A 25,341-nucleotide genomic window follows, 5' to 3' on the forward strand; every position below is an offset into this window, starting at 1 on the left:
GATAAAGGGCTGGTATCCAAAATTTATAAAGAACTTCTCAAACTCAGCACCCAAAAAACAAATAATCAAGTCAAAGAGTGGGCAGAAGAGATGAACAGAAACTTCTCCAAAGAAGATATACAAATGGCTAACAGACACATGAAAAAATGTTCATCATCATTAGCCATCAGGGAAATCCAAATCAAAACCACACTGAGATACCACCTTACACCAGTTAGAATGGCAAAAATGGACAGGGAAAGAAACAACAAATGTTGGAGAGGTTGTGGAGAAAGGGGAACCCTCTTATACTGTTGGTGGGAATGCAAGTTGGTACAGCCACTTTGGAAAACAGTGTGGAGGTTCCTCAAAAATTTAAAAATAGAGCTACCCTATGACCCAGCAATTGCACTACTGGGTATTTACCCCAAAGACACAGAGGTAGTGAAAAGAAGGGCCATATGCACCCCAATGTTCATAGCAGCAATGTCCGCAATAGCCAAACTGTGGAAAGAGCCGAGATGCCCTTCAACAGATGAATGGATAAAGAAGATGTGGTCCATAGATACAATGGAATATTACTCAGCCATCAGAAAAGATGAATACCCAACTTTTACATCAACATGGATGGGACTGGAGGAGATTATGCTAAGTGAAATAAGTCAAGCAGAGAAAGACAATTATCATATGGTTTCACTTATTTGTGGAACATAAGGAATAGCATGGAGGACATTAGGAGAAGGAAGGGAAAAATGGGGGGGGGAATTGGAGGGAGAGATGAACCATGAGACTATGGACCTGAGAAACAAACAAGGTTTTAGAGGGGAGGGGGGAGGGGGGATTGGTTAGCCCGGTGATGGGTATTAAGGAGGGCACGTACTGCATGGAGCACTGGGTGTTATACGAAAACAATGGATCGTGGATCACTACATCAAAAACTAATGATGTATTGTATGGTGACTAACATAACATAATAAAATTTTAAAAAAAAGGTGTTTTTTTTTTTTTCAAATTTTTATTTAAATTTTCAAATTTTATTTAAATTCTAGTTAGTTAACATAATATTGGTTTCAGGAGTAGAATTTAGTGATTCATCACTTATATATAACATCCAGTGCTCGACACAAGTGCCCTTCTTAATACACATCACCCATATAGACCACCCCCGCCCACCTCCTTCCAGCGACCCTGTTTGTTCTCTGTAGTTAAGAGTCTCTTATGGTTTGTTAAAGCACTGTTTGAATGAATGATAGAATGAAATGAGTAAACAACTGTTGTACAGAAGTGCTACGAATTCTCTCCTAAGATTCATTGTGAGAGACTTTTTAAATTTAATATCTATATTTTCATTAGGCTATATAGGCTGTATAACTCCTGTTAACAAAATGCAGAAAAGCTGGAATAACTTTGAAATTATTCAAAATGGAATCAGGAGTTCTGTGAATCAGACTTACATGCTCAAACTTACAAGGACTTGAATCATCAAGTCAAATGGATATTAACTCAAAAATTCTTCTGGGCCTGAGTATAATTCTGAATTAATATGGCCATGACTCATGGATTTATATGAAACTAGTTTCATGTTGAATTAGACCCTGTGGAAATATTCAGATTGCTTCAGGAGCAGAATATTACAATTTTTCTGTAAGTTTTCAGAATCAGTTTCAGAATCTCCTGAAATTAAACTCTTTAGATAACTCTATTACTAATTATTTGTAATGTTTTTTATTAAAATTATACAGAATTCAAAATAAGTGAGTTTTAATGTATGCTTCAGTGTTCCATTATTTCTTAATAAAAATATCCCAAATTTCTTATTCATAATTTGAATTTTTCCGGTCTCTGCATTTCTTACTCATCTTTGTGAGTAGGAATTCCTTCTGATATTGACTCCTTTACCAGAACACAATAGTAGAATCGCATATAAATTCGCCTAACAATAATAATTCCGTTTAATTTGATTGAACTCTTTACTTTATATTGAAAATATATTACTATCTTTATATATCTACAGTTTTAAAATTTTATTTACTTTTTTATCAGCTTATTACTTGTATTTTATTTGTCTTATTTTATGCAGTGTAAATTGTGAATGCAGTAAAATCAAGTTTTAACAAATGGATGCATATAGTAAAGATTCTCTGAACCACAGAATAATAGAATACTAGCTTAATATTTACAGCTGATTTGTAAAACAGGTGTGAGGTTTTTTTAATCATTTAAGACTACTTTTTATTTAAGTTTTTTATTTATTTCCAGTATAGTTAACATACAGTATTACATTAGTGTACAATATAGTGCTTCAACAATTCTGTACATTACTCTGTGCTCATCACAAGTTCGCTCTTTAATCCCTTTCTTCTTCTTTTTTTTTTTTTTTTATTATGTTCTGCTAGCCACTGTATGGTACATAATTAGTCCTTGATGCAGTGTTCGATGATTCATTAGTGAAGTATGACACCCGGTGCTCATCACAGCACATGCCCTCTTCAATACCTATCACCCTGTTATCCCCATCACCTATTTCACCATTCCCCCACCCACCTCCCCTCTGGTGACCATCAGTTTATACTTTAGAGTTAAGAGTCTGTTTCTGTGTTTCTCTGTCTCTCTCTTTTCCTTTTCCTTGTTTGTTTTGTTCTATAAGACTATTTTTAACATTGAATGTAAGTGGTAGTTCTTCGGGTATTTAAAAATAAACTACACATTGTCTTGGGTAGATCTTGCTCTGAATATATGTGTATCCGAATATGCTGACTACATCCTTGTTTATTTCTGGGCAGGGGGACATCCAGCAACTATTGATCATAGGTGACCCCAAAGCCGCATATGACTACTGTGAGCATTACAGCCCAGACTGTGACTCTTCAGTGCCCAAGGCCGCTCAGGCTCAGGAACCGCAGATTGACGAGGTGAGGACCATAAAATTAGGACTGTTTTATCATTTCAATGGTACAGACCTACCCCTGTAGTTTTGAGGCTTATCTCTATTATTCAATTTTAATTAAAGTATACTTTGTATTTAATAGTGTTTTAACATTTCTAGGAAGAGTGATTTAAAGATGATTTGGGGTGTTAAACTCTGTTACTTAAACTTCTTATAAATAGAGATACCTCACTTGTATACTGTATATATGAGCATATTTCATTTTGGAGGAGGTGAGAAAAAGATAATTATCTAAAAGCTATATTTCTGCTACATAAAAATCTAAAAGCTATATTTCTGCCCTTGGCAGTTAAATAATTAACACAGCCTCAAGATAAGGGTGATATATCCTCTGGTGTACTTGCCTTTGGCAATTCAGGCAGATGAGAAAGTGACATTAGAGCTATTTTAAAGTTTCAGGCTGTGTTGAGTATTTAGAGAGAATTTTTTTTTTTTTTTACTGTTTCTTATTGGGCTATGCTACGTTGATATATATGTTTTCTTTTTCTTCCACAAAATTTGACATAAAGAGTAATGAAATGGAAAGCAGTATGATCTGAATGCAGTAACTAAAACTATTCATGTATTTTGATTCATATTATGTCACTTTATTTGAAATTCAGGTGTGAAACCATTCTTCCAGGCCATTTTTGCAAGAAAATTTACCATAATGAAATTTGACCCTATTCTCTTTCAGACCAAAAAATAAGTTCGCATAGCCATAGCAATCTTGGCAGAATTGAATATCCCAAAAAAACAAAAAATGCAATACAGTGTACCCTTATCCAGATTTTTTGGTAAGATCCTTTAATGTGGATCTTCTGGAAATTAAAAAACAAGCAGACTGGAAGGAATTTAGCCTTTAGTTGGCAGCAAAACAATTTTAGATTCTTTTTTCTCAAAGAGTGTTAAATTTTAGAAGAGGGGGTTGGAAGTTTGAAAACATCAAAGCTGCCTTTATGTTTGGGAAAATAGCTCAAATAGCATTCTTCTTACTTTCTAAATGTACTATTTGGTGCCATATTTTGAGCTTGACTACTTAGAAGAGGTTAGGATCTTATCTTTTATTTTAACTTCTTGTTGTTTTTGCATGTGAGTTCAGTTAGGATTTTACCATCTAAAAGCTTGAGATATATTTTTTGACATCACTTTTCTTTTTAAAGTATGATAGTGAATTCTGTTGAACTGATCTTTTCCATGACTTAATATTAATGTTTTTTTTAAAACAGGATAAAGTCTTAAGAAGCTGACAGAAAAGCAAATATGAGAGAGAAAATGAAATTGCTTGGGTAGTTGTGTTTGCTTTTTTCACAGTTTTCCAGTGCCTCATTCTTTTTATTCCCTCAGGATTTATTTAAACAGTTTTTTTTGTGTGAATTCCAAGAGGATAGGTAAAATACCATCAGGTTTAGTGCTTTTATACCTTAGAGATTATATGATGATTCGGTATTAAAATTTACATTTATACATGTTATACATGTTCGAGATTGCTGAGATTTATTTTGCTTTTATTTTATGAAAGATAAGTTTTGTTCTTTTTAGCAACAGATATGACTCTGATTTTTGGAAAAATGAAGGTATGCTTTCTTAATATATCACCTTGAGGTGTTTTATTACTTTATTTTAATGCTATCATGTCAGTTAAACTGAGTTATTTTAAAGCAAAATTGTTTTTATCGATTTTTATCTGGATAAAAAAAGTAAAATTTAAAAGTAAATTTGCCCTTTTCTACTTTAGTGGTTGATAATGTATACTTAACATTCTGTTAAGAAGTCAAACTTGTTTTTACTAGGAGAGTTTGAGGAGACAAAAAATCTATTGTTATAATAAAAGCTGCATGGAAATTCAGTTGGGTGATGCTATAATAAATACAGCATTTCTTACTGGTTTCTATATTGAATGTATTACAATGAAAAGTTTTTTTGAAGAATCAACTCACATTTTTTTTCAAATTGTAAATTACGTTGATACTTCAATCATATAACCATTCTATACATTCTATAAACTGGTTAACCAAATTAGTAAACAGCCCTTATATTAGTTTTGACATATAGCCATTAATATGTAATTATATTTCAAATATGCATTTTTAATAATTGATCTACAGATGTTCGTCCTGTACAACATAGGAAGCAATGTTATTTGCCAGTGAGTAAAGAATATAAAGTGCAGTATAGAGCATTGACCATACATGTTGAACTTTATAGTGCTTATTTTCCATTAATAAATTTGTGACATTGCATATTCATTATTCTAATTTGGATTAATAGCTATGTTAATTTATTTTATCAGTTAACTCAAGTGTGCTTTTTACAACTTATAATTTTGCCCAGCTCATACCCTCTAAATAACATCTTCTAAGTCATTCTTAGGGTTCAGTATTTTCATGTGTTTGCCACAGTATCACATCATCATCATACAGTGAAATGCATAATGTAGATAGATTTAAACATGGTAGTAATATCATCAAACTTTAATTCCATTTGAACCTACACAATACCATTTATATAGAAGAGTAATTAATATTAAAATTATGATGTTTGGGGATTTTCTCAAGTTAGATTAATCTATTATAAGAAATTAAATGTGAAATCTATATATGGTAATTCTTAATGTATTATGTATTTCTTAATGTATTATGCAAACTATAGTATCTTATACAAGGTAGGCAATTGCCATTCTTTTTTATAAAGAATGAACAAGGAAAATGAAGCAAAGGCAAGATAGTATTTTATAGAGAAATTTAAAAACCAGCTGACTTCCCTAAATGTATTACCTTAATCTTTTTTTGCACTTAGTATTTATCATATATTTTAGTTCTCGTAGATGCACAGATATTTACTGGTGCCACTATTTTTCTAACAAATTAAATAAGAACAGATTATGACATTTCTAGAAGTCCCTTTCTCCTCACATACTGTAATTAATGCTAGGTTACTCACATATCAAAACTGAAATCATTCCATCACTGCATGTCTTTTTGCATATATTTATCTCACTGATTACAACTAGTTCTCTCTGTTTTCAAGGCAGCCCAAAATTCCATAGTAAGTAAAGAGAATCATCTCCAAAAATAGGTTATAAAGCTTCATGTACACTAGTGCCAAGTAGACTCAATACCACCACCAAGGGGATGTTGTTTAGACAAAGAAATAAGAACAGGGGGCCCTGGGTAGCTCAGTTGTTGAGGGTCTGACTCATGGTTTTGGCTCAGGTCATATCTCAGGGTCATGAGATCAAGCTCCACCTCGGGTTCCATGGTCAGTGTGGAGTCTGCTTGAGATGTCTCCCTCTCTCTACACCCTTACCCCCTCTCTAAAACAAGTAAATAAATCTTTTAAAAAAGAGAGAGGTAAGAACAGAAGCAGTGATTCTTCACTGACTCCTGAAAGACTCTAAGAAAAAGATGTGCTTTCGTGTCTAAGGAGGTAAGAATATTATTTCCTCCAGTATTCTATAATCACAACTAGTCTGGTTGGTCTTCATTTGGAAAGAATTTAAAAAGAGGAGAAACTTATGGAGGTTAGATGTTTCCTCCTACAAGGAAAAAAAAAATGACATGAAGTTGGTATATATTGATATATTTCTGAGTACCATGCTTCATTTAAGATGCATTAAACTGTGCGTTTGAAAAATCAGCCCTTTGTGTCTTTGTTTATTGTCTTATGTTTTTAAAACTTATTATAGATGCACCTGATTTTGAAAAGTCTGCCTAATTTTAAAACTTTACAGCATAAACAGACTGTCAAATCTTTTCGTTTTTATGTTTTACTTGAAGCTGGCAGCTAGTAGCTATATAAATTTAATATTTCTTATTCCAATGTGATTGACCATAACACAGAAAAATTATTCATTATACAATATTCAATCTCCATTAATGTCTTTTAATATGTATCTTAATTCAATATTTAATCACTTTATTTATTTAATGATGTTATTAATAATGTTTATATTAACTTTCCTAGAAGTAGTTGGCATTATATCTTGATTGCAGAGGCACAAAGAAACAAGTGTTCAGTGTTCTATGCATGCATTTTTCTATTTTACCAAATTCTGTACAAATTCAATTAGAATAAAGCTTTGTTGAAGTACTTTGTATGTATATTCATTGAAAATGAAACTATTTACTGAGCAGATAAAATTATGAAACCATTTCAATTAATTTAATCAAAGAAGAGTTTTGACAATCATAAAGAAAATGAAAGACATGACTATGTTTATATTTCAATATGACCTTCAGCTGAACCATCTAGAAAGTTCACTCTAGTGAGGGTATTTCATCAAAGGCCAGATGTATAATGTTGCCAGGAGATCAGTTTTGGACATGTCTCATTATAGGTCTGTGAAATTTGCACTCATTTGCATTGCTGTAGTTAATAGAGCTCATTAGAAGGCACAGTGATCACAATTTTCTAAAAGACATATGCTCAACAGTTATTTTTCTGGCAGATCAAAAAGGCTTTTGTGGCAATTTTGAAATGCCAAGAAGTCCAGTTGGGGTATAATGGGAATTTTACCAAATATAATACTGAGAGAATTCTAAATAGATTGCCTTTAGCATATATATATATATATATATATACATATATATATATATATGATTCAGCTTGTTGAGTTTGCTGCTTAATATTTTATGTGTGTATGACCTTAGTGTATTTACAGTTATTTTGATTAAACCAATGATTAATATATATTTCACAATAACTATATTCTTGTTTACAAATTAAAGTTTTGAGATAGTTGGCTTTGAAGATCAATACATTATTTTCCTTATCACTCAATATGTATGATTGTCTTGTACATCCTTCTATTAAGAAACATACCTCTTTCCAACTAAGTTATTTTAATACAGAAGAATCTAGTATAAAATATTATTTTCCAATGTGAGTTCGGTTTAAATAGTTTATGAGGTCTAAGTGCTATGCTTTTTTTGATAGAGAAAAAAACAGTATCTTTAAAAGCAGAAATAATGTATTAACTAGAAACAGATCTAATTTTGAATCTTTTACTGTTTCACAAGTGTTCTGTGCTCATTTTGATCTTAAGTTTATAGCAAAAGAGATTTCTGAATAAATTTTAGATTTTATTTTTTCATTAGTTCCAGTGTTCTGTTTAGACTCATCTTATGTTCCTTGCATTTCCTTTTCCTCCTCTCCTCTTTCTGTCTCACAACATAAACATTCTTTCATACTTGGAAAGACTACTGTCCATATTTTAAATTTTAAGCATGTAGTTTAATGAAAAAAAAAGTACCCATTGACATTACAGTAAAATTCTTAGAGAATTTTTAACAAATTCTTGTGTAACAATTTTTACAAATAAAAATTAACATGAATAGTTAACAACTGTGGCCAAGTACATAATTGCTGTGTTGGAAATAAGCCATTAACTAAAAGTTTTGAATATTAATTAAGTTTGAATTAATATTCAAAATTTTTAGTTTCCTCACAATCCTAACCATGATTCTGCTCTTAGAAAACTTGCTTTGTCACTCCTATGTTATTATACTCTGTATAAGACAGTATAATACTTCTTGTAATACAAAATAACGTTTAAGTAACAGCATTTCGTTGCCTCTTAACCTTTACCGTAAGTAAAAGTTAAGACAATTACCACTTTGTTGTTAGTATTACCTGCAACTAACAAAATCGCCTGATATTTTTTCCTTTGCGATGTAGTATGCACCTGAGGATATAATGGAATATGACTATGAGTATGGGGAAGCAGAGTATAAGGAGGCTGAATTTGTAACAGAAACACCCACTGTAACTGAGGAGACAATAGCACAAACTGAGGTAAAAACAAAGTAGCACCTTTGTGTATGGTGTCCTGCTGTTTGTCATTCCGTGGTTTCTTATGTCCCCTGTTCCTCAACTCATCATAAGCCTTTCATTCACCTGAATTCTATGACTAGTAACTGTGGTTTTTATTTGACAGTAGCTGTCCTGAAGGAATGATGCTCATTTTGCTTTGCTTGTCCTTCCTTTCGTCCATGCTCTTCATTTCCTTTTTCACTTTTTTTATGTTTCCCATTCCATCTTTCACCACGTTTTACAGAAAAAGAAATCCAATTTCAAAAAGAAGACGAGGACAGTGGCCACTAACTCAAAGGAAAAGTCCAAAAAGTTTACACCCCCTAAATCTGAAAAATTTGCGTCCAAGAAGAAGAAAAGTTCCCAAGCAGCAGCAAAAGCCAAACTAGGGGTAAAGGTAGCAAAGAAAAAGCAATCAAGATCTGTCCTAGATAAGCTGGAAGATCTCTGATGATGAGCCATTGTCCTAACCCAACTAGATAAATGCTCATTTGGCTAATCCGATAACCCAATTAAATCATGATTTCCCTAAATTTGGGATTACCTTACAGTTTTATAATTGTTTTTCTTTTGACTTCATCACTAGGCAAATATCGTTGATGATTTTCAAGAATACAGCTATGGAACAGAGGAAAGTTACCAGACAGAAGCTCCTAGGCATGTATCTGGACCAAATGAGGTAAGCTCATTGACACTATTAAATCACAGTCCAAATTTTTTAAGTGTGTAATATTTCTTAATACACCTCACTGTGGAAGAATCTATAACTTGTGAAAAGTTCCATCTTTTTATCCCTTTACTGAGGTAAGAGGAACAATAGCATTGGTTCACTGTTACTAGAAACAGGTCATTTAAAATCAATCAATTCAAGTTTTGCATGACCCTTTGCTTCATGCAAACACAAATTGATTGACCTGAATTGACTGCTATCATTTTCTTGATTGCTCCTGGGATTGAGCAAGCTTCTCAACATGTTGTGATGAAAGGTATTTGCAACATGATTTTTCTGTGAGGAGGTGCCTCCTCTAAAGTATAAATTGTATCATGAAATGATACAATTAGAATTTATTTCATCTGACCAATAATCATGCATTTTCATGACAGCAAACTTCTTGAGAAAATGTAATCTTAGTGGATTTTAATAGTTATTTACATTTTCAAACTTGTTAGGAGTATGATATTTATGATTAAATTAATATATCTTACCCTTTTTCATTCTTTTCTCTGAAAATGTTTAATCACATACAGGTATAAATCAAACAATCTTTCTGAATTTCATGTTATGCATACATTCTTATCATGAAAAAATGAGTATACAATTCAGTATAACTTTGTGAAATACTTATCATGCCGGGTATGACAAATACCTGAGTCATTTAGCTGTCAGAAAATTTATATAACATGTTTCCCAGTGAGGCAAATAAACCTCATTGTCCAAGTCTCATACTATAAATATAAAGTTGACTAACAAGTTTTTATTTTTCCAATGGAACAAGCAAATACACATGCTGAATCCATGTGAATACTTGCAGTTTACTGGGAAAAGTAGTTTGAAAGCAATATTTCCTTGTATATACCAATGTACAAAAATATTTCTTTCAATGATACTGAAAGGCTCTCTTTCTCGGCCTTCAGGCTTGCTTGAGTAGCGTTTAAATTGCTTCCCGTCACATTCCATCAAACTGTAATTGCAAATGCTTACCTTGCTTTACTAACAGTAAACTTCATGTTCTTCAACTCCTTGCAACTTAAATTAATAGCCAAATCCACTTGAAGAAGTATTTACTGAAGAATATCTAACTGGAGAGGATTATGATTCCCAGAGGAAAAATTCCGAGGATACACTATATGAAAACAAAGGAGTAGACGGCAGGGAACCTGACCTTCTGGTAGATGGAGATTTAGGCGAATATGATTTTTATGAATATAAAGAATATGAAGATAAACCAACAAATCCCACTAATGAAGAATTTGGTCCAGGTGTGCCAGCAGAAACAGATATCACAGAAACAAGCGTAAGTCAGTATTACGCTCTGTGTCATTGTGTGTCTTATTTTTGGAGTATTTTCACATTGACCTTGATGTCTTTTCAGGTGTAAAATACAAGTTGTGTCCTTATGTAAACTGTGAAAATTTATCACTACTAGGACATCTTGATAGATTCTTCCTCATGGGAATCTTCAGCAGTTGTAGCTCTGCCTACAGTACGGGAGTCTTCATTTGAAAGTATAGTCTTGAATAGAATTGTATCCAAATTGTCTTGTCATTGATAAGATTAAAATAGTTATTATTCTGGGTAGTAAGTCTTATTTCTGATTTCTAGGCTATTTTATTTTTTTAATTTTGAAAAAAGAAATGTTCTGGTGATGCTCAGTACGGTACCATATTTGTTATTTTTTTCACCTTTTGATCCCTTTCACTTATTTCTCCCACCCCTCACCCCCCACCTTTATTTCGTTAAACTTTATTTGATGACACTTTTTGCTTAATGCCTTGGAATAATAATTGAAGTCTACAGATGTCTTTATTTTTCTGTAATATGTCTTTAAGAAACAATTGTCTCATCTCATTCAAGAATTGTATTAATGCTCATTATGCTTTCCTTTTTATATTTTCAGTATCTAAACATTCAATAAGTTTCTATTTAAAAAAACACATTTTAGTAGGTTGTTTTTAAATGCACATAGATGATTAAATTTTCTTTAAAAAAAATACTTAAATGCCCTTATCTACTTAAAGACAGGCTGCTTGAATTTTTCACTCAACAGATAAATGGCCATGGTGGATATGGAGAAAAGGGGCAGAAAGGAGAACCAGCAGTAGTTGAACCTGTAAGTATTGGTGTGAATACATTGTAAAGGTTGGTACAATTAATTAATTTATATTATAAGCCATCATCACCTTACATTATCATATATGTTTGTATATTGCCATTAAAAATTCTAATGTCCAAGTGTCTAAAATGTGCCAGACATAAGTGAGTTGGTGAGGCCATTTCTGGCAAGTGAAATTTCAAGCAACCAAAAAATATAGAGACATGAATTTTGGAATTTGAAAGCAGATGAAGTTTGTCTAGTCTAATTCTCTCATTTTACAACAAAGGAATCTGAGACCTAGAGAGGTTAATTAACTTGCTGAGGTTCAAATGTTGGTGGTTGGGACATAACCAGATTTTAGCTTTTGTAACTCCCTTCAATTTCTCTAACTTGACATTATTAGAAATATATTATTTGACCTAGATACTTTCTTGTTTCATATCCAGATAATACATGTTATGATACGAAAATATTCCTTTTAAAATTCACTTCTTTTTATCCCATTGAAGAAATGGTCGACTTCACTCCAAAAGTGATTTTTAAAATTTGTATTAATGTTATTACTACTCAAGATATTGGTAAAAAGCAAATTCTTACTGGAAAGAAATTTTACTATTGTTCTCCTTAATCACCAACTTGGGAAAACTGTCGCATTAGAACTAAAAGTAATATGCTTCACTGTTTGCCTCAAGATCATGAAAATCATTTCAGAAGTTGCAAGGACATAAACACTGAAAAACTGGGTGGGGAGAGAGTTAAAGGTTAAAAAGATATGTCTATAAGAACATCGCTGGCTATCTACTGTATTACTCCAAAATCTGAGAAATTGTGCCACATACCCACCAAAGAATTTTAAAATATTTTTTTTGCAGAATGAATATGCCCTTATTTTGAAAATTTACAACCAACTTTTTAAATGATAAAACAATTTCTGGCAGTAGAATCATAAACTTTGTGGAATGAGTTTCTTATCCTGAAACAGTACTCTATCCTCTTGTCTTCTGAAGAGCTTATCTCATATTTATCCCCAGTTCTTTTGCTTGGACTTTTTTCTCCTTTCCCTGAATTAAAGTGCTTAGGTGCTACTTAACTTCCATTCTTTCATTCACGCAGTAAATATTTATTAAATTCCAGCTTTGTGCCAGGCAGTATTCCAGGTGCTAGGGAAAACTTGGCAACTGTCTTTGCTTTGTCCTTCTCGGGAGCATGTAGCATATTCTCCTTTTACTATTACTTTTTGAATATTTATTTCTTTTCTAATTAGTTCACAGGTTCTCCAAGGACAGGGACTGTGTTTTCTTATCATTTTAAACTCTCTCCCTTCCCCATGCAAAACTGTTCGTAATTGGTTTTATATGGTAGAAATAGAGAATTTACTTTTTGAGATGCAATGATGTGGTGCTTTGTTAGAACTGCTTAGAGGAGAGGTTAGGGGTTACACTTCATTAATAGTGATTCTCAGTCTTTTCTTTTTATTATAGGGGATGCTTATTGAAGGACCACCAGGACCAGCAGGACCTGCAGTATGTAACTGTCAAGATTATTTTTGTCTTGATTTTTTTAAATAATCAAATATAGAATTTCTATTACATTATTGAATTTATATATTTTATACTAATTTGAGTATTGAATGATAGAGGCAAACAGTTTTTTTCAGAGGGCCTGGTGGCCTTGAATTGCGGTCTGATTTGGCTTTCCAAATGTTATTCTTTTGAGCAGTGGAATTAAATTTTGTTTAATTTTCTTTCTCTCTTTTCTTTTGTTTCTTTTTCTTTCTTTCTTTTTTTTTTTTTTTTGCTTAAATACCTCTGCATCCTCTAAGTTCATCTTCAACTTTCTATCTGAAAGTTATGATAGTGAAAAAAAAGTCATCTTTGTTTTTATTAAAGAAGTATAGATATATCTCAATGGATGGAGTTGAGAATTCTAAGTAGACAGTAGCTGCCTTATCTGTGCTTCTGAATGGAGTGATTATCAGTTTGCATTGTCACTTCCTAGTGTGGCTGATGTCGCTTGGTGTGTCTTCATTCTCAGGTAGTTGTACTGATCAGACTTTGTAAGAAATCGCTATCTTCTGTGGAATTAATTAAGTTCTTGTCATCTGAAATAAATATGTTGATAACTTTGAATACTTTTTATCCATAAAAGAAAATGTAAAAATGCCTCCAAGCTAAATGATTTCTACATTTCAATTTTGCTATCACATTTTTGAGGTCTAATTGTCTGAGTATACCATTTCTTCATTAAGAACTGGGAACCAACTTCTGCTTCAGGGACTTTATTTTGGCGTGTTCTCCTTTCCTGCCTTTCTTTGGAATGTCTGCCTCCACCCTGAGAGCAGCTTCATAGAGGAAGCACTGAGCTAGCTACAGAGTGGTTCCTATATGTTGTCTTTCATAGGAAGTTAAATAGGGCAATTGTTTGGGAGACAAGTGTATATTTATGAAATATAAAATGAGCTCTTCTTTGATTTTGGTAGGATGAATTTGCCTGAATGATAATAAGATCTGACTCAGATCATGGTTTATTTCTCTGTAGGGTCTTATGGGTCCCCCCGGTCTACAAGGCCCCACTGGACCCCCTGGTGACCCTGGAGAGAGGGTAAGTGAAGTGATTCTTTACAACAAAAGAATATAACATAGATTAAAATAATTACAATATTTTCTACAAGTTTAACATGTTATCCTTCTCACTGGAAGGGGGGAGAAGTCTGTGAACTCAGTGTCTAACATTTTGGTTTAACTTCTCTAACTATAATTTTAGAAGTGAGGATGAAGAATGTGCACTTATCTATGTTATAATTAATAAGAAAACTTTTATTTCCAACAAATTTCCGTGTTGAGATGAACCTGCTACATTAGATTCAGTTCTTTAGTTTCAGTTGAGACATGTTTTCCATGGATTCTGATGAGTATTTAGTTGGATTCTGATAGACTGAGTTAATAAGCTTGAATTCTAATTTGAAGAGCATGTCCTAGATTACATGGTAAAATAGACCATTTGTGTTAAGTCAGTCCAAACTCTTCTTGTAAAATCTCTTTCCCGTTTTTCCTCCATCCCTGAGTAGCCAATAACTTTATGCTTTATTAAAATCCTATAAAATAGTGCAATGAAAAACAACCCTTTCAGGGCACCTGGGTGGCTCAGTCAGTTAAGCCTCCAACTCTTGATCTCAGCTCAGGTCTTGATCTCAGGGTCATGAGTTCAAGCCTCACATTGGGCTTCATGCTGAGCATGAAGCCTACTTAAAAACAAAAACAAAATCCCTTTCTAGGTACTTACTAAAAGGAGATTAACCAAGGAGGGGAGAACAAATGCAAGTTAGTTAATGTAGACTAATATTATATGTTATTCTAATATTTAGATAACTAATAATAGACTAATAACATACTCTATTTCTAATAAATTTGACTCTTTATTTATTAATTTTGATGATTTACTTTCCTAGGGTCCCCCAGGACGTCCTGGCTTACCAGGGGCTGATGGTCTACCTGGTCCTCCTGGTACCATGTTAATGTTACCGGTATGGGTTTTTTTAATTGTTATAAAGATGACTTAATATTTCATCATCTTATTGTTGAAAAATATTGCTGAACTGTATTACAGAGCAATTAACTAAAAACCATTGTATGAGGTAGAGATATTTGAAATCAAGTAGCCTTTAGAAATGACAGGAAATTTTATTAAAACAAAAATTTGGTATATCTCTGCATTAGAACTAAGATTTCATTATTTGATTTGACTTTGACAACAAAGCTTAGAGGTTGTTCTTAATATTTCCAATCATGTGCTTCATCTTGAGTCATATGATTAACATGCATTTCATGTGTTACTTAACATAATATTATTATGCTATTTATCACCATAGAGATAACAGTTGATACTTTTTAAAGAAGATATATCTATATTGTCATTATTCCTTGCTCAAAAATTGTTTTACCATAAGAATGCTTTTTTTTTTTAAAGTTGCCCTTGTTCTCTGGGATAAAACTTTGATTAATTTGTTTAAATGTAATAAAATTTCAAGTAATAATGAGGTAGAGTAAGAAATTGACTCATGCTGCATTTTGAGTTAAAATTTAAAAAGGATCTTTAGAATTTTAGAATTTTATGGAAAGATACCGGGAGGGTGAGTTTCCTGTTATAATTACTTAAGAAAAGGTAAACAAAATGAATATATCTCAAGGATGATTTCCTCTGTATTCATACAGATTCCAAAAGTTTTGCTCAACAAAATAGCAATTGATCTAAAACCACCACTGAACTGAGTACATTTGGAATTTTTACAAATGTGTAAATAGAAATAGGTAGCATTTGTATAGATAAAACATATATGATGACTTATTCCAGATATTTCAGAGATTATGGAATTTAAAATTGGAAGACTCTCTTCTACAAAAGGTAAACATGGTCCAGAGAACTTCCATTATGGGCAGGAGAATTAAAAAAAAAAAATCTAAGTATCTTGATTCATATAAGTTACCTTGTACTTCTATAAAATCCCATCATTTTCAGTAAATAGTTTTTAATTAGTAATTAAAGCACCTATTTGACAAAGGCTAATTTTGAGCTTCTTTATGTTCTCTTTTCTTAGTTTCGTTATGGTGGCGATGGTTCCAAAGGACCAACCATCTCTGCTCAGGAAGCTCAGGCCCAGGCGATTCTTCAGCAGGCTCGGGTAAGAAAGAATGAACATGTATTCCCATAAACTGATTCGAAGTCAGGTTGTGTGTGTGTGTGTCTGCATCTGGAGGATGCTACTATTATAAGCAAAATACTTCTGGATAGTGCCTTGGATTTAGACAGAAAAAGTGCTGAGGTTATAATTTATTTTTTCAGTAGGGATATTTTCTTTAACTGAATATTAAAGTTAAATGACTGACCCTTGCAGTATTGCCATTTATAATTCTGGCAATAACACACAAACCATAACACAAATTTTCTAATTTTTTTCAAAGAGTACTGATGGATTTATACTTAGCACTCTCTATTTCTCACATACAGTTTCTGTCTGTTAAGACAGAAGTTGATGATTAGAAAAAGTAAGAGAATAAGGTTTGAAATAATTTTTTTCCTCCTAATCTAATCAATTATTCAGGATATCCCAAATAATCCAGCAAATTAATTGTAAGCATTCTCATATAAGAAAGAAACGTTCAAATATGTATTTAAGTTTTAATCATCATAATCTATAACGTTTTTACAAAATCCATTGTTTATAATCCTTCATCAGCTGAAAGTTTCCAGTATCTCTATAAGACCTATAATTGTATTTATTTTTTAAATTCACTGCAATTAAAAAGGCTAAAGAATGGACTAGGAAAGAGTTGAAAGTCATATAATACTTTTATTCATAGTATAGGAATTTTTTTTAAGGAAAAAGTAAAGGGCTTACATTTGGTATGGATATGGATTCACTTTCTAAGTGATACAAATCATTTCTGTGATAACTTTGGGTAAATTTATGAGTATATAAAATTTAACATTTATAAGTTTATCCTTATAAATTTATGAGGGTATAAAATATCTGAAAACATACGTGATGATTATAATTTACTCTTACATTCATTTATATATTTATTAAGTTTGTCAATCTGAAAAGATGCCATTATTTGGTTATGTCATGTATAAAGACAGAAAAATTTAAAAATTTGTTTACTATACCTTGGCATAACACTTACCTAAAAATATTTAAAATAATTTGCTAATGATTCCTACAATTTATCTTATAAATTATATTACTTTCAACAAATTTAAGATAATTATTTGAGCTTAAATGTTTTATGAGGCCACTGAATTCCTCATTTTATAGTCCTTTTAACCTATTTGGAAATAGGTAGCAAGCATTATAATTTCAATTTTTCGGATATTTAATTTCAAGGATTAAGAAGTATATTGTCAAAAATCTCATGGTGAGTCAGTAGTGGAACTTTGGAGATCCTGTTTTCATCTCATGCACTTTTCTAATATGATTTTACATATTGTTTCTATTACAGTATTATTTTTTGGTATCTATTTTGATAATCTAAATATTCATCTTTTGGAATCACTAATATTCAAAAATAGCTCACCATACTAATTTAACATATATCAAATATTTACCCTTTGTATTCCACTTGTTCCAGCTTTTCAAGTATGCTAATTTCACATTTCTAATATTCAGTAACAATAGTGCATGTAATCAATCTATCATGCCTATGATTATACAAAAAGAATGTATTTTTCTTGTAATGTCAAATTTGAGATTTGTTAAAAAGAAATGTATTAGCATATTTTCTGATCAATTTTGCTTGCTTTCTGACTTTAGGTATCATAGTTTTTCCTAAAATATTGCTAGAAACTTTTTATTTAAAGCACCTCAAATTGTTCATCTCTAAAATGATTTTCAATGATAATTGTGCCAGAATGTTTAAGAGAAGTCTGTATGTTATTCTGAAGTACGCTTCAGAGTAGAAAAATTATAAAACATTAGATATCTTATACTAAAATCCATTTTAATTTTTATCATTGGATAAATCATAATAATGTATGGTACAAGATTGTATACAAGATACAACAGTTTAAAGAACATCTGATATTTATTTAGGTCATTTGTCATTCTAGAAACTTGCAATTCTTCAGTAATCAGGCACTCTTTCTAGCATGTAGCTATTATATCTGTGTTGATCATCTGTTACTTACAGGTAGCTTGTGCAAATGAATATTGTGGTTTAATAGGCTTGTCCAGAAGATCATCCCTGAGTTTGATCTCCCTTATTTTCTAGATTGCTCTGAGAGGTCCACCTGGCCCAATGGGTCTAACTGGAAGACCGGGTCCTGTGGTAGGTTACTCAATAAGATAATGTATGTTTAAATCCACATATTAGTGGTTCCTTGTGCAAGTTTGCCAAGCATTGTTCATATATCTAGCTGATGAAAATAGGATACATATACCTACTTATACTTGATTTTGTTTCCATTTTAAAAGCCTATTTCAATTCAGTCCTCAGTAAGTTTTGGCAAAAAAAGTTTCAATGAAGAATTTTCAAATCAAATAAATACAATGAAAAATATAATTGAGTCACATATCTATTAATTTTTCAAATTATAAATATAATTTATTTGTATAATATTTAAAGTTATTAAAATTCAATTTGACATTAAATTATTGAGACTTAACTTTATGTTAAATAGAATTTTCATTAAGAAAGAAAAAATATTTAAGGCCAGTTAAATTATTCCATGATCTGGGAAGTAAGCAGGATACTTGGCTTAAACCTCAGTTTGCATTCAATATTCCACAAAGTGCTTCAGATATTAGAGAAATTAATTTGTCTTTTGGAGACTCTTGGAAAATGACAGTGTTTTATTTTTCCATGCAACCTTGCTAATAAGCTAATATTTTCCAAGTGGTTTTTAAAAAATATCTCAAATACTTTGAAACTTCTACCAAATGTTAAGCAGTGTAGTAATTCACAAAAAAACACAAAGATTCTCCTCAAGTCATATTTTTTCTTAAGAGAAAAAGAAAAAACCATAGGAGTCCAACCTTGGTTCTGATTGATTTTATAATTAATTGAATAAATAATTTCCATTTTAAGTATTTGTTTTTCTATAAAAAAAGACATTCTTCCTGTTCTTTCATATGATTTTATATACTTTCAATATGTTTTATGGGAATAATGGTGTTTATAGAAATTATTACTGTGAACATTAAAATCTTACATTTTATTTACTTAGTAGACACAGCAAAACAATTTTATTCAAGTTTGAATCAAGTTAATAGTCTTCTAATTATTTAATCAGTTTTACTCATCTTATTAATTAGGGTGATAAATAATTTTCTGCATGTATTTTATTCAAAGATTTGTTATGTAGTTTACATAAATTTATGGTTCCCTTAATTCAGTCTTAAAAATTTGTATAGGTTATATATTTTGAAGGTTATACACTCAGGTATACACTCAATGATATGGGCTCATGTAGAACATACACTCTGACAAAATAATAAGAAACATGGAAGAGTCTATGTTACTCAACAAAGGAAGAAACAGAGTTAATATTTAATTGTTTGTTAGTGATAATTCAAATTCACATGACTGAGGAAAACCAGCAGTATGCTAATGCTTTATAAATCTGGGGGCAGAAGAATGATCTGTATATTTTATTAAAGATAACAGTTCCTGGGGCCCCGAACTTGAGATTCTGATGATAAAGATTCAAGGTTGGATGTAGCAAGCTATATTTTTAATGAGTGCACCAGGCTGATTCTTCTGGTCAAGCATGTTTGGGAAATACCTCCATATGTCACTTAATTTAAAAATATCACTCCAGGATCTCTAAAACTACATTTTCCAAAGGAATTTTCCTTCATATCATCCTGACAAGCATAAGCCTTAGTGGGTCTGTAGAGGGTCAGGGCAGTGAATAGCAGAAGCAATGAAAGCATGTTCCATTAGCAGTTCCTGTTTTCACCAATCAATGAGGGTCGGTCATTCACAGCGTGTTGGCAAGGAGAAAAAATTGGCAACCACGTACACGTTCTCAATGTCATACAGTGGATACAAGATTAATTGATTTCACTACTTAAGTCTTTGTTATGGGAAGCTTTAGCTTCCTTAAATATTAAAAGTAAGTATTGAGATATCAAACATGATATTGCTTCTTTTCACCATTTTCTCTTCTATTATCCTTTGCTCCAAAACTTCAAATTATGATAGACTTTCAAATATCTGTTGAGTCTAGAGTCTAAAACTATTTTATATAAAAGAAACAAAGTCTTCATCAATATATTAAGATACAAACATAAACATTCTTCCAATGAAAAATTCTTTATTCAGTTGTTTTCTCTGATTGCTTTCCTAGACAAATAGAGGCTTATAATGTAAAACATACAGAAAACGTAGGAAATATTGTTATTTTTTCTATTCTGTTACTGTCAGTTATTGCATGATAATTTTTAGAGTAAGTGTTTGGACAGAGTAATTATAATTTGTTGAGTAGTAGGTAGTGCTTATATACAGAGAATATAATGCAGTAAATTAATTAAAAACAAATTGACTGTCCTATAAATGTGTTCAATTCAGTGATTAATAATCTGATTTAATATAGAACCCCAGGTTTTCTCTTGAAAAAAATTTAGTTGCAAGAATTCTTAATTAGAAGCGTGAAGTTTATTATTGTTTAATTTTCAAGATTAGAATATTCGTGTTACTTGACTTTCCATATTTCTTAGGAGTCAGATTAATAGTTATTTTCCTTTAGAGCCACCAGGAGGCTCTAGAGAGCTTACATTTCCAGACTTAGCACAATTTTGATCTTTTTGTATGATTCAATGCACCATTATTTGAATATATATCGATTTAAATAAATCAGAAATTTCTTAAACACCCAAAGTATACTTCTTCTGCATAAAGTAACTATCATCACCTTGTTCAATTTTAATGTCCTAAAGCTTTTTAGGGGAATGAACAGCCCAGTATTTATTTTTTAAAACACACTTTTATGAAGTGATTTTATATTTTTTTCCAGTTAATGTGCCAGGTTTTTAATTGCACTTTTTGAATTATGTAAACATTTTTAAGAGGTTTTTGTCATAAGGACTTATTCTTGTGGGAAATAAACAAACCACTTTGGGAAAAGATGCTTTGGCATTATTTCAGGACAATTACGATAGTTGTAGCATCTGTTCTTGACATTTTATTGCTATAGAATTCAGTGTCTGAGAAATTTCTGAGTGCAAAAACAATAACATTTTGCCAAGTCCTTGCTCTATAAATGGATTCAGTGTATACCTGATTCAGTAAAAGCGTGTTTTTCCTCCAGTACTACAAAACAGTATAATAATAAGTAGTGCCTTATGTATCATCATAAGTACACACATTAAAGAAAATTTCAATGTGGTTTCATGAAATTGGCTTCTGTGTAGCTATGTGTAAAATACAGACTTTTAAATATAGTTTACACACTGGAATACAATAAATCTGAGAAGAGATGTATTTCAAAGGGCTTGAAAATTTTATTGTATTAATTAATAAAATTATACTAATTTGATGAAATCTGTTTTGAATAGTGTTTGACTATTTCACGTGAAAATGGTAGGATAAAAGTAGTTAGGGAATTACTACTCAATTAAATGATTATATTCTTACTTTTTCTCTACAGGGGGGGCCTGGTTCATCTGGCGCCAAAGGTGAGAGTGGTGATCCAGGTCCTCAGGTAAAAAAAATAAAATAGTCTATCTCACTTATTTTATTTTATTTTTGACTTCATTTTAACTTGTAGGGTAATTGAAGTAGCTGCCATCTGTTTTATGAGTAAAGAAATTACTTATATTACTTTTAAGTTCACAGCACCTCCTTTAATTGAAAAATCCCTAGTGGCCAGTTGGCTGCCAATAACTTGATTAATTTAAACAATATTAAAAGAAGATAATAAGCTAGGATGGAAAAGGCTTGATACTAATAGGCCTTCAGAATATTAAATTAGCTTGAGATTGTACAGAGCAGAGCAGAACTACTGCAATTGTACTTTTTAGTGGCCCTGCCTCAAACCCATGATATTTTCTGTGGAGAGTAAATCTAGCGTATACTTTCAGAAATAATATTTAACATAACTTAAAAGACGCTAACTTCAAACCTTTTGTAGAACTGAGGAAATTATGAGAATTGAGAACATATGAGCTGAAATTTTTAAAAAGACCTTAGATTATGTTTACATGGTACCAAATTAAAAGTATTCTTTTTCATTTAATGAGAGTAAGTAAAAATAGTCAGTATAAGCACATTATGAAGTCTACTTATTCTAGAAAACAGAAAAACAAAACGTGACATTTAAAAATACATTTATTTATTTATTTATTTATTTATTTATTTATTTATTTATTTTAGAGAGAGAGGGAGAGTGCGATCGGGGAGAGGGGCAGTGGGAGAGAGAAAGAGAGAATCCCAAGCAGACTCTGCACTGAGCACAGAGCTCCACATGGGCCTCAATGCAGGACCCTGAGATCATGACCAGAGCTGAAATCAGGAGTCGGAAGTTTAACCAACTGAGTCACCCAAGCGTCCCTATAAATACATTTATTTTTAAATGAAAATATTTCGTGATATACTCAATAAATAGAAATTCAGATTGGGCTGGAGGAACTCTCAGTGACCATTCACTAAATTTTTTTTTTCTTTTAAAATTGGTTTTATTCCATAAGAGACTCTTAATCTCAGGAAACAAACTGAGGGTTGCTGGAGTGGAGGAGGTGGGAGGGATGGGGTGGCTGGGTGATGGACATTGGGGAGGGTATGTGCTGGGGTGAGTGCTGTGAATTGTGTAAGACTGATGAATCACAGACCTGTATCCCTGGAAAAAAGAATACATTATATGTCAGTAAAAAAAATAAAATTAAAATAAAATTGGTTTTATTTGGGGCACCTGAGTAGCTCAGTCAGTTAAGCAGCTGACTCTTGGTTTCACCTCAGGTCATGATCTCAGGGTCCTGAGATCCAACCCCGCATCTGGCTCCACGCTCAACGGGGAGTCTGCTTGAGATTCTCTCTCACACTGTCCCTCTGCCTCTCCCCCATCTCTCTAAATAAAAATAAATAATCTTTAAAAAATAATAAAATAAAATTGGTTTTATTTTTAAAATATTACAAGGTGAAATTGAATTTTAACACCAATGTGTATTCTTTGTCATCACCACCATAATCATCAGGATAGAGAATGGTTCTATAACCTTAAGCAATTTCTTGGAGCCAACATTTTACAGTCACATCTTCCCCCCACCCCTAATACCTGACAATCACTGATCTGTTCTTTATTACTACAGTTTTATCTTTTCAAGAATACTGTACAAATGAAATCATGCATTATGTAACCTTTGAGACTAGTTTCTTCCATTCACCAAAATGCCTTTGAGATTCATCACAGCTGATGTGTGCATCAATAGTTCATTCCTTTTTGTTGCTGAGTAGTTTATTTTGGAATTAGAAAAAAATCAAAGAAAATTGAGAAAGTAATTGGGTGATTCAGAATATGGCAGCCTTATTTTTCATGGTTGGTTAATATTACCATGGAAGGATGGAAAGCATTGCAACCTAACTGAGAACTGCATAAAAATACTGAAATGTCATTATATGAAAAATCTAGGGAGTTTAAACTTTTGCAAAATTTATATTTTTTTCATCAAATTCACCCTTTACAAAATAGTTGAATCTGAAAACATTGTTTGCAGTAGTTGTCATGGGTTTTGTGGTTTTCCTTGACTCAAGTCCAAAGAAATACAATATCAGATGAAGAAGGATCATTTTCATTAAAAACTAAGATTTGTGCTATTAGGGTTGCCCCTTGCCTTCTAGCTGGGTTACAAGATAAAGTCATCTCACAACAATAATTTTCTAAAAAAGCTATATTCTTTTAAATTCTAATTATTAGACAACTTTAATTTCATATTTCTATAATGAACATTGTACAGTGATGATAAAAATTATTTGCAATTTTAAATGTGTGTTATATTTGCTACCACACTCATTATATGCACACTGTTTAACTTCAAAAAGGATATAGCTAATTAAATATAAAGGCTTATTTGTTTATCTATTTGATAAACATTTGATCTATTATTAGCTGTGTAATTTTGATCTAGAACTACATTTGATCTATTATTAGCTGTGTAATTTTATTTTAAAAAACATATGTATCAAGCCCCACCTAAAACATTGTTTGTTGACATAACATATTGTACTGCTTAAAGAATGAAAAATATTGAGACTCTTTAACCTTTAATCTGACATGGCATGGTGTCAGGCAATAATTTGCATTTGAGATCACCAAATCATCCTCCAGCATTTTGTAGATGATGGAAAGAAACATGTACCAGGCACTATGCTAAATTGTAGGCGTATAATGGAGAAAAGACCGACTTAGTCTAAAACCACAGGAGTTAACAATTTAATGGGAGATTCAACTATGAAAAAAGGCAATTATATTCCAGGTGATAAGTTGAATAAAAGAATGAATATGTGGAAGAGGATCTCCAAAAAATAAAGAGAAAGGTGAAGGAAAAAGGGTTTGGAAAGAAAAGAGCAATGAGATGGATGGTTAAGAGTGTTTTCAGTCAAGAGAAATGTAAAACCCTAAGATTTTGAGAATAAAGTGAGTGAGGGTTTTTTTTAAAGGTTAAAATATCATTTTGTATTCCTTTTGTTTAATTGTAATCAGATGTCTCTATAAACGTAATAAAATAATATGACTTTTTTTTTTGCAAGAAGACTTTTAGAAAAATTGATTCTCTTATCTTCTGCTTTATTTGAGCTTTTACATGAGAAATAATTTTCTTATGTTAAAACGACTGAGGTAAAGCTAAGAGGATATAAATTTCTAAAACCATCTCTCCCAGTGTGTTGCAGTTTATTGATTGAGAATTCCATAAAATGAATAAATTGCGATGTTTTGATATAGGGCCCTCGTGGTGTTCAAGGTCCGCCTGGTCCAACGGGAAAACCTGGAAAAAGGGTAGGACTGGTTTTCATTGTGTATTTTGAGAGCATCTGAAATTATCAGTTATCTTGTTTACTCTGTGCCAGGAGGAATCCTTTTTGCTTAGTCATGTTGTTGACATTTTCAGGGTCGTCCAGGTGCTGATGGAGGAAGAGGAATGCCAGGAGAACCTGGGGCGAAGGTCAGGAGCTCATACATTTGTATATTCAGATCTCGTATGTCAGTTAACCTCTGAAAATTTTATATTTTAAAATAGAGTTTCTTGATATGAATGAATATTTCACATTTACATTACAGTATAGAATTAGGGTGGGAATGTAATGATGATGATGACGA

The 25,341-nt window shown here is 31.8% G+C and overlaps 1 protein-coding gene across 6 annotated transcripts in view; it reads left to right on the forward strand.

Moving 5' to 3' along the window:
- Window positions 1-25,341, forward strand: part of COL11A1 (collagen type XI alpha 1 chain) — a 201,881-nt gene that overhangs the window by 64,870 nt on the left and 111,670 nt on the right. For 5 of the 6 annotated variants that reach the window (XM_032422477.1, XM_032422458.1, XM_032422466.1 and 2 more), the window contains 13 exons: window positions 2,763-2,891; window positions 8,585-8,701; window positions 9,306-9,398; window positions 10,480-10,734; window positions 11,488-11,550; window positions 13,017-13,058; window positions 14,074-14,136; window positions 14,984-15,058; window positions 16,130-16,213; window positions 18,300-18,356; window positions 21,679-21,732; window positions 24,967-25,020; window positions 25,133-25,186. In XM_032422477.1, the coding sequence (XP_032278368.1) occupies window positions 2,763-2,891; window positions 8,585-8,701; window positions 9,306-9,398; window positions 10,480-10,734; window positions 11,488-11,550; window positions 13,017-13,058; window positions 14,074-14,136; window positions 14,984-15,058; window positions 16,130-16,213; window positions 18,300-18,356; window positions 21,679-21,732; window positions 24,967-25,020; window positions 25,133-25,186 (1,140 nt within the window). Of the gene's footprint in view, window positions 1-2,762; window positions 2,892-8,584; window positions 8,702-8,963; window positions 9,117-9,305; window positions 9,399-10,479; window positions 10,735-11,487; window positions 11,551-13,016; window positions 13,059-14,073; window positions 14,137-14,983; window positions 15,059-16,129; window positions 16,214-18,299; window positions 18,357-21,678; window positions 21,733-24,966; window positions 25,021-25,132; window positions 25,187-25,341 lie in introns of all 6 variants that reach the window. The other variant, XM_032422491.1, reaches the window with a different exon arrangement.

The sequence above is a fragment of the Phoca vitulina genome, unplaced genomic scaffold, assembly GCF_004348235.1.
Source record: "Phoca vitulina isolate PV1807 unplaced genomic scaffold, GSC_HSeal_1.0 scaffold2, whole genome shotgun sequence".
In the NCBI taxonomy this organism is placed as follows: Eukaryota; Metazoa; Chordata; class Mammalia; order Carnivora; family Phocidae; genus Phoca; species Phoca vitulina.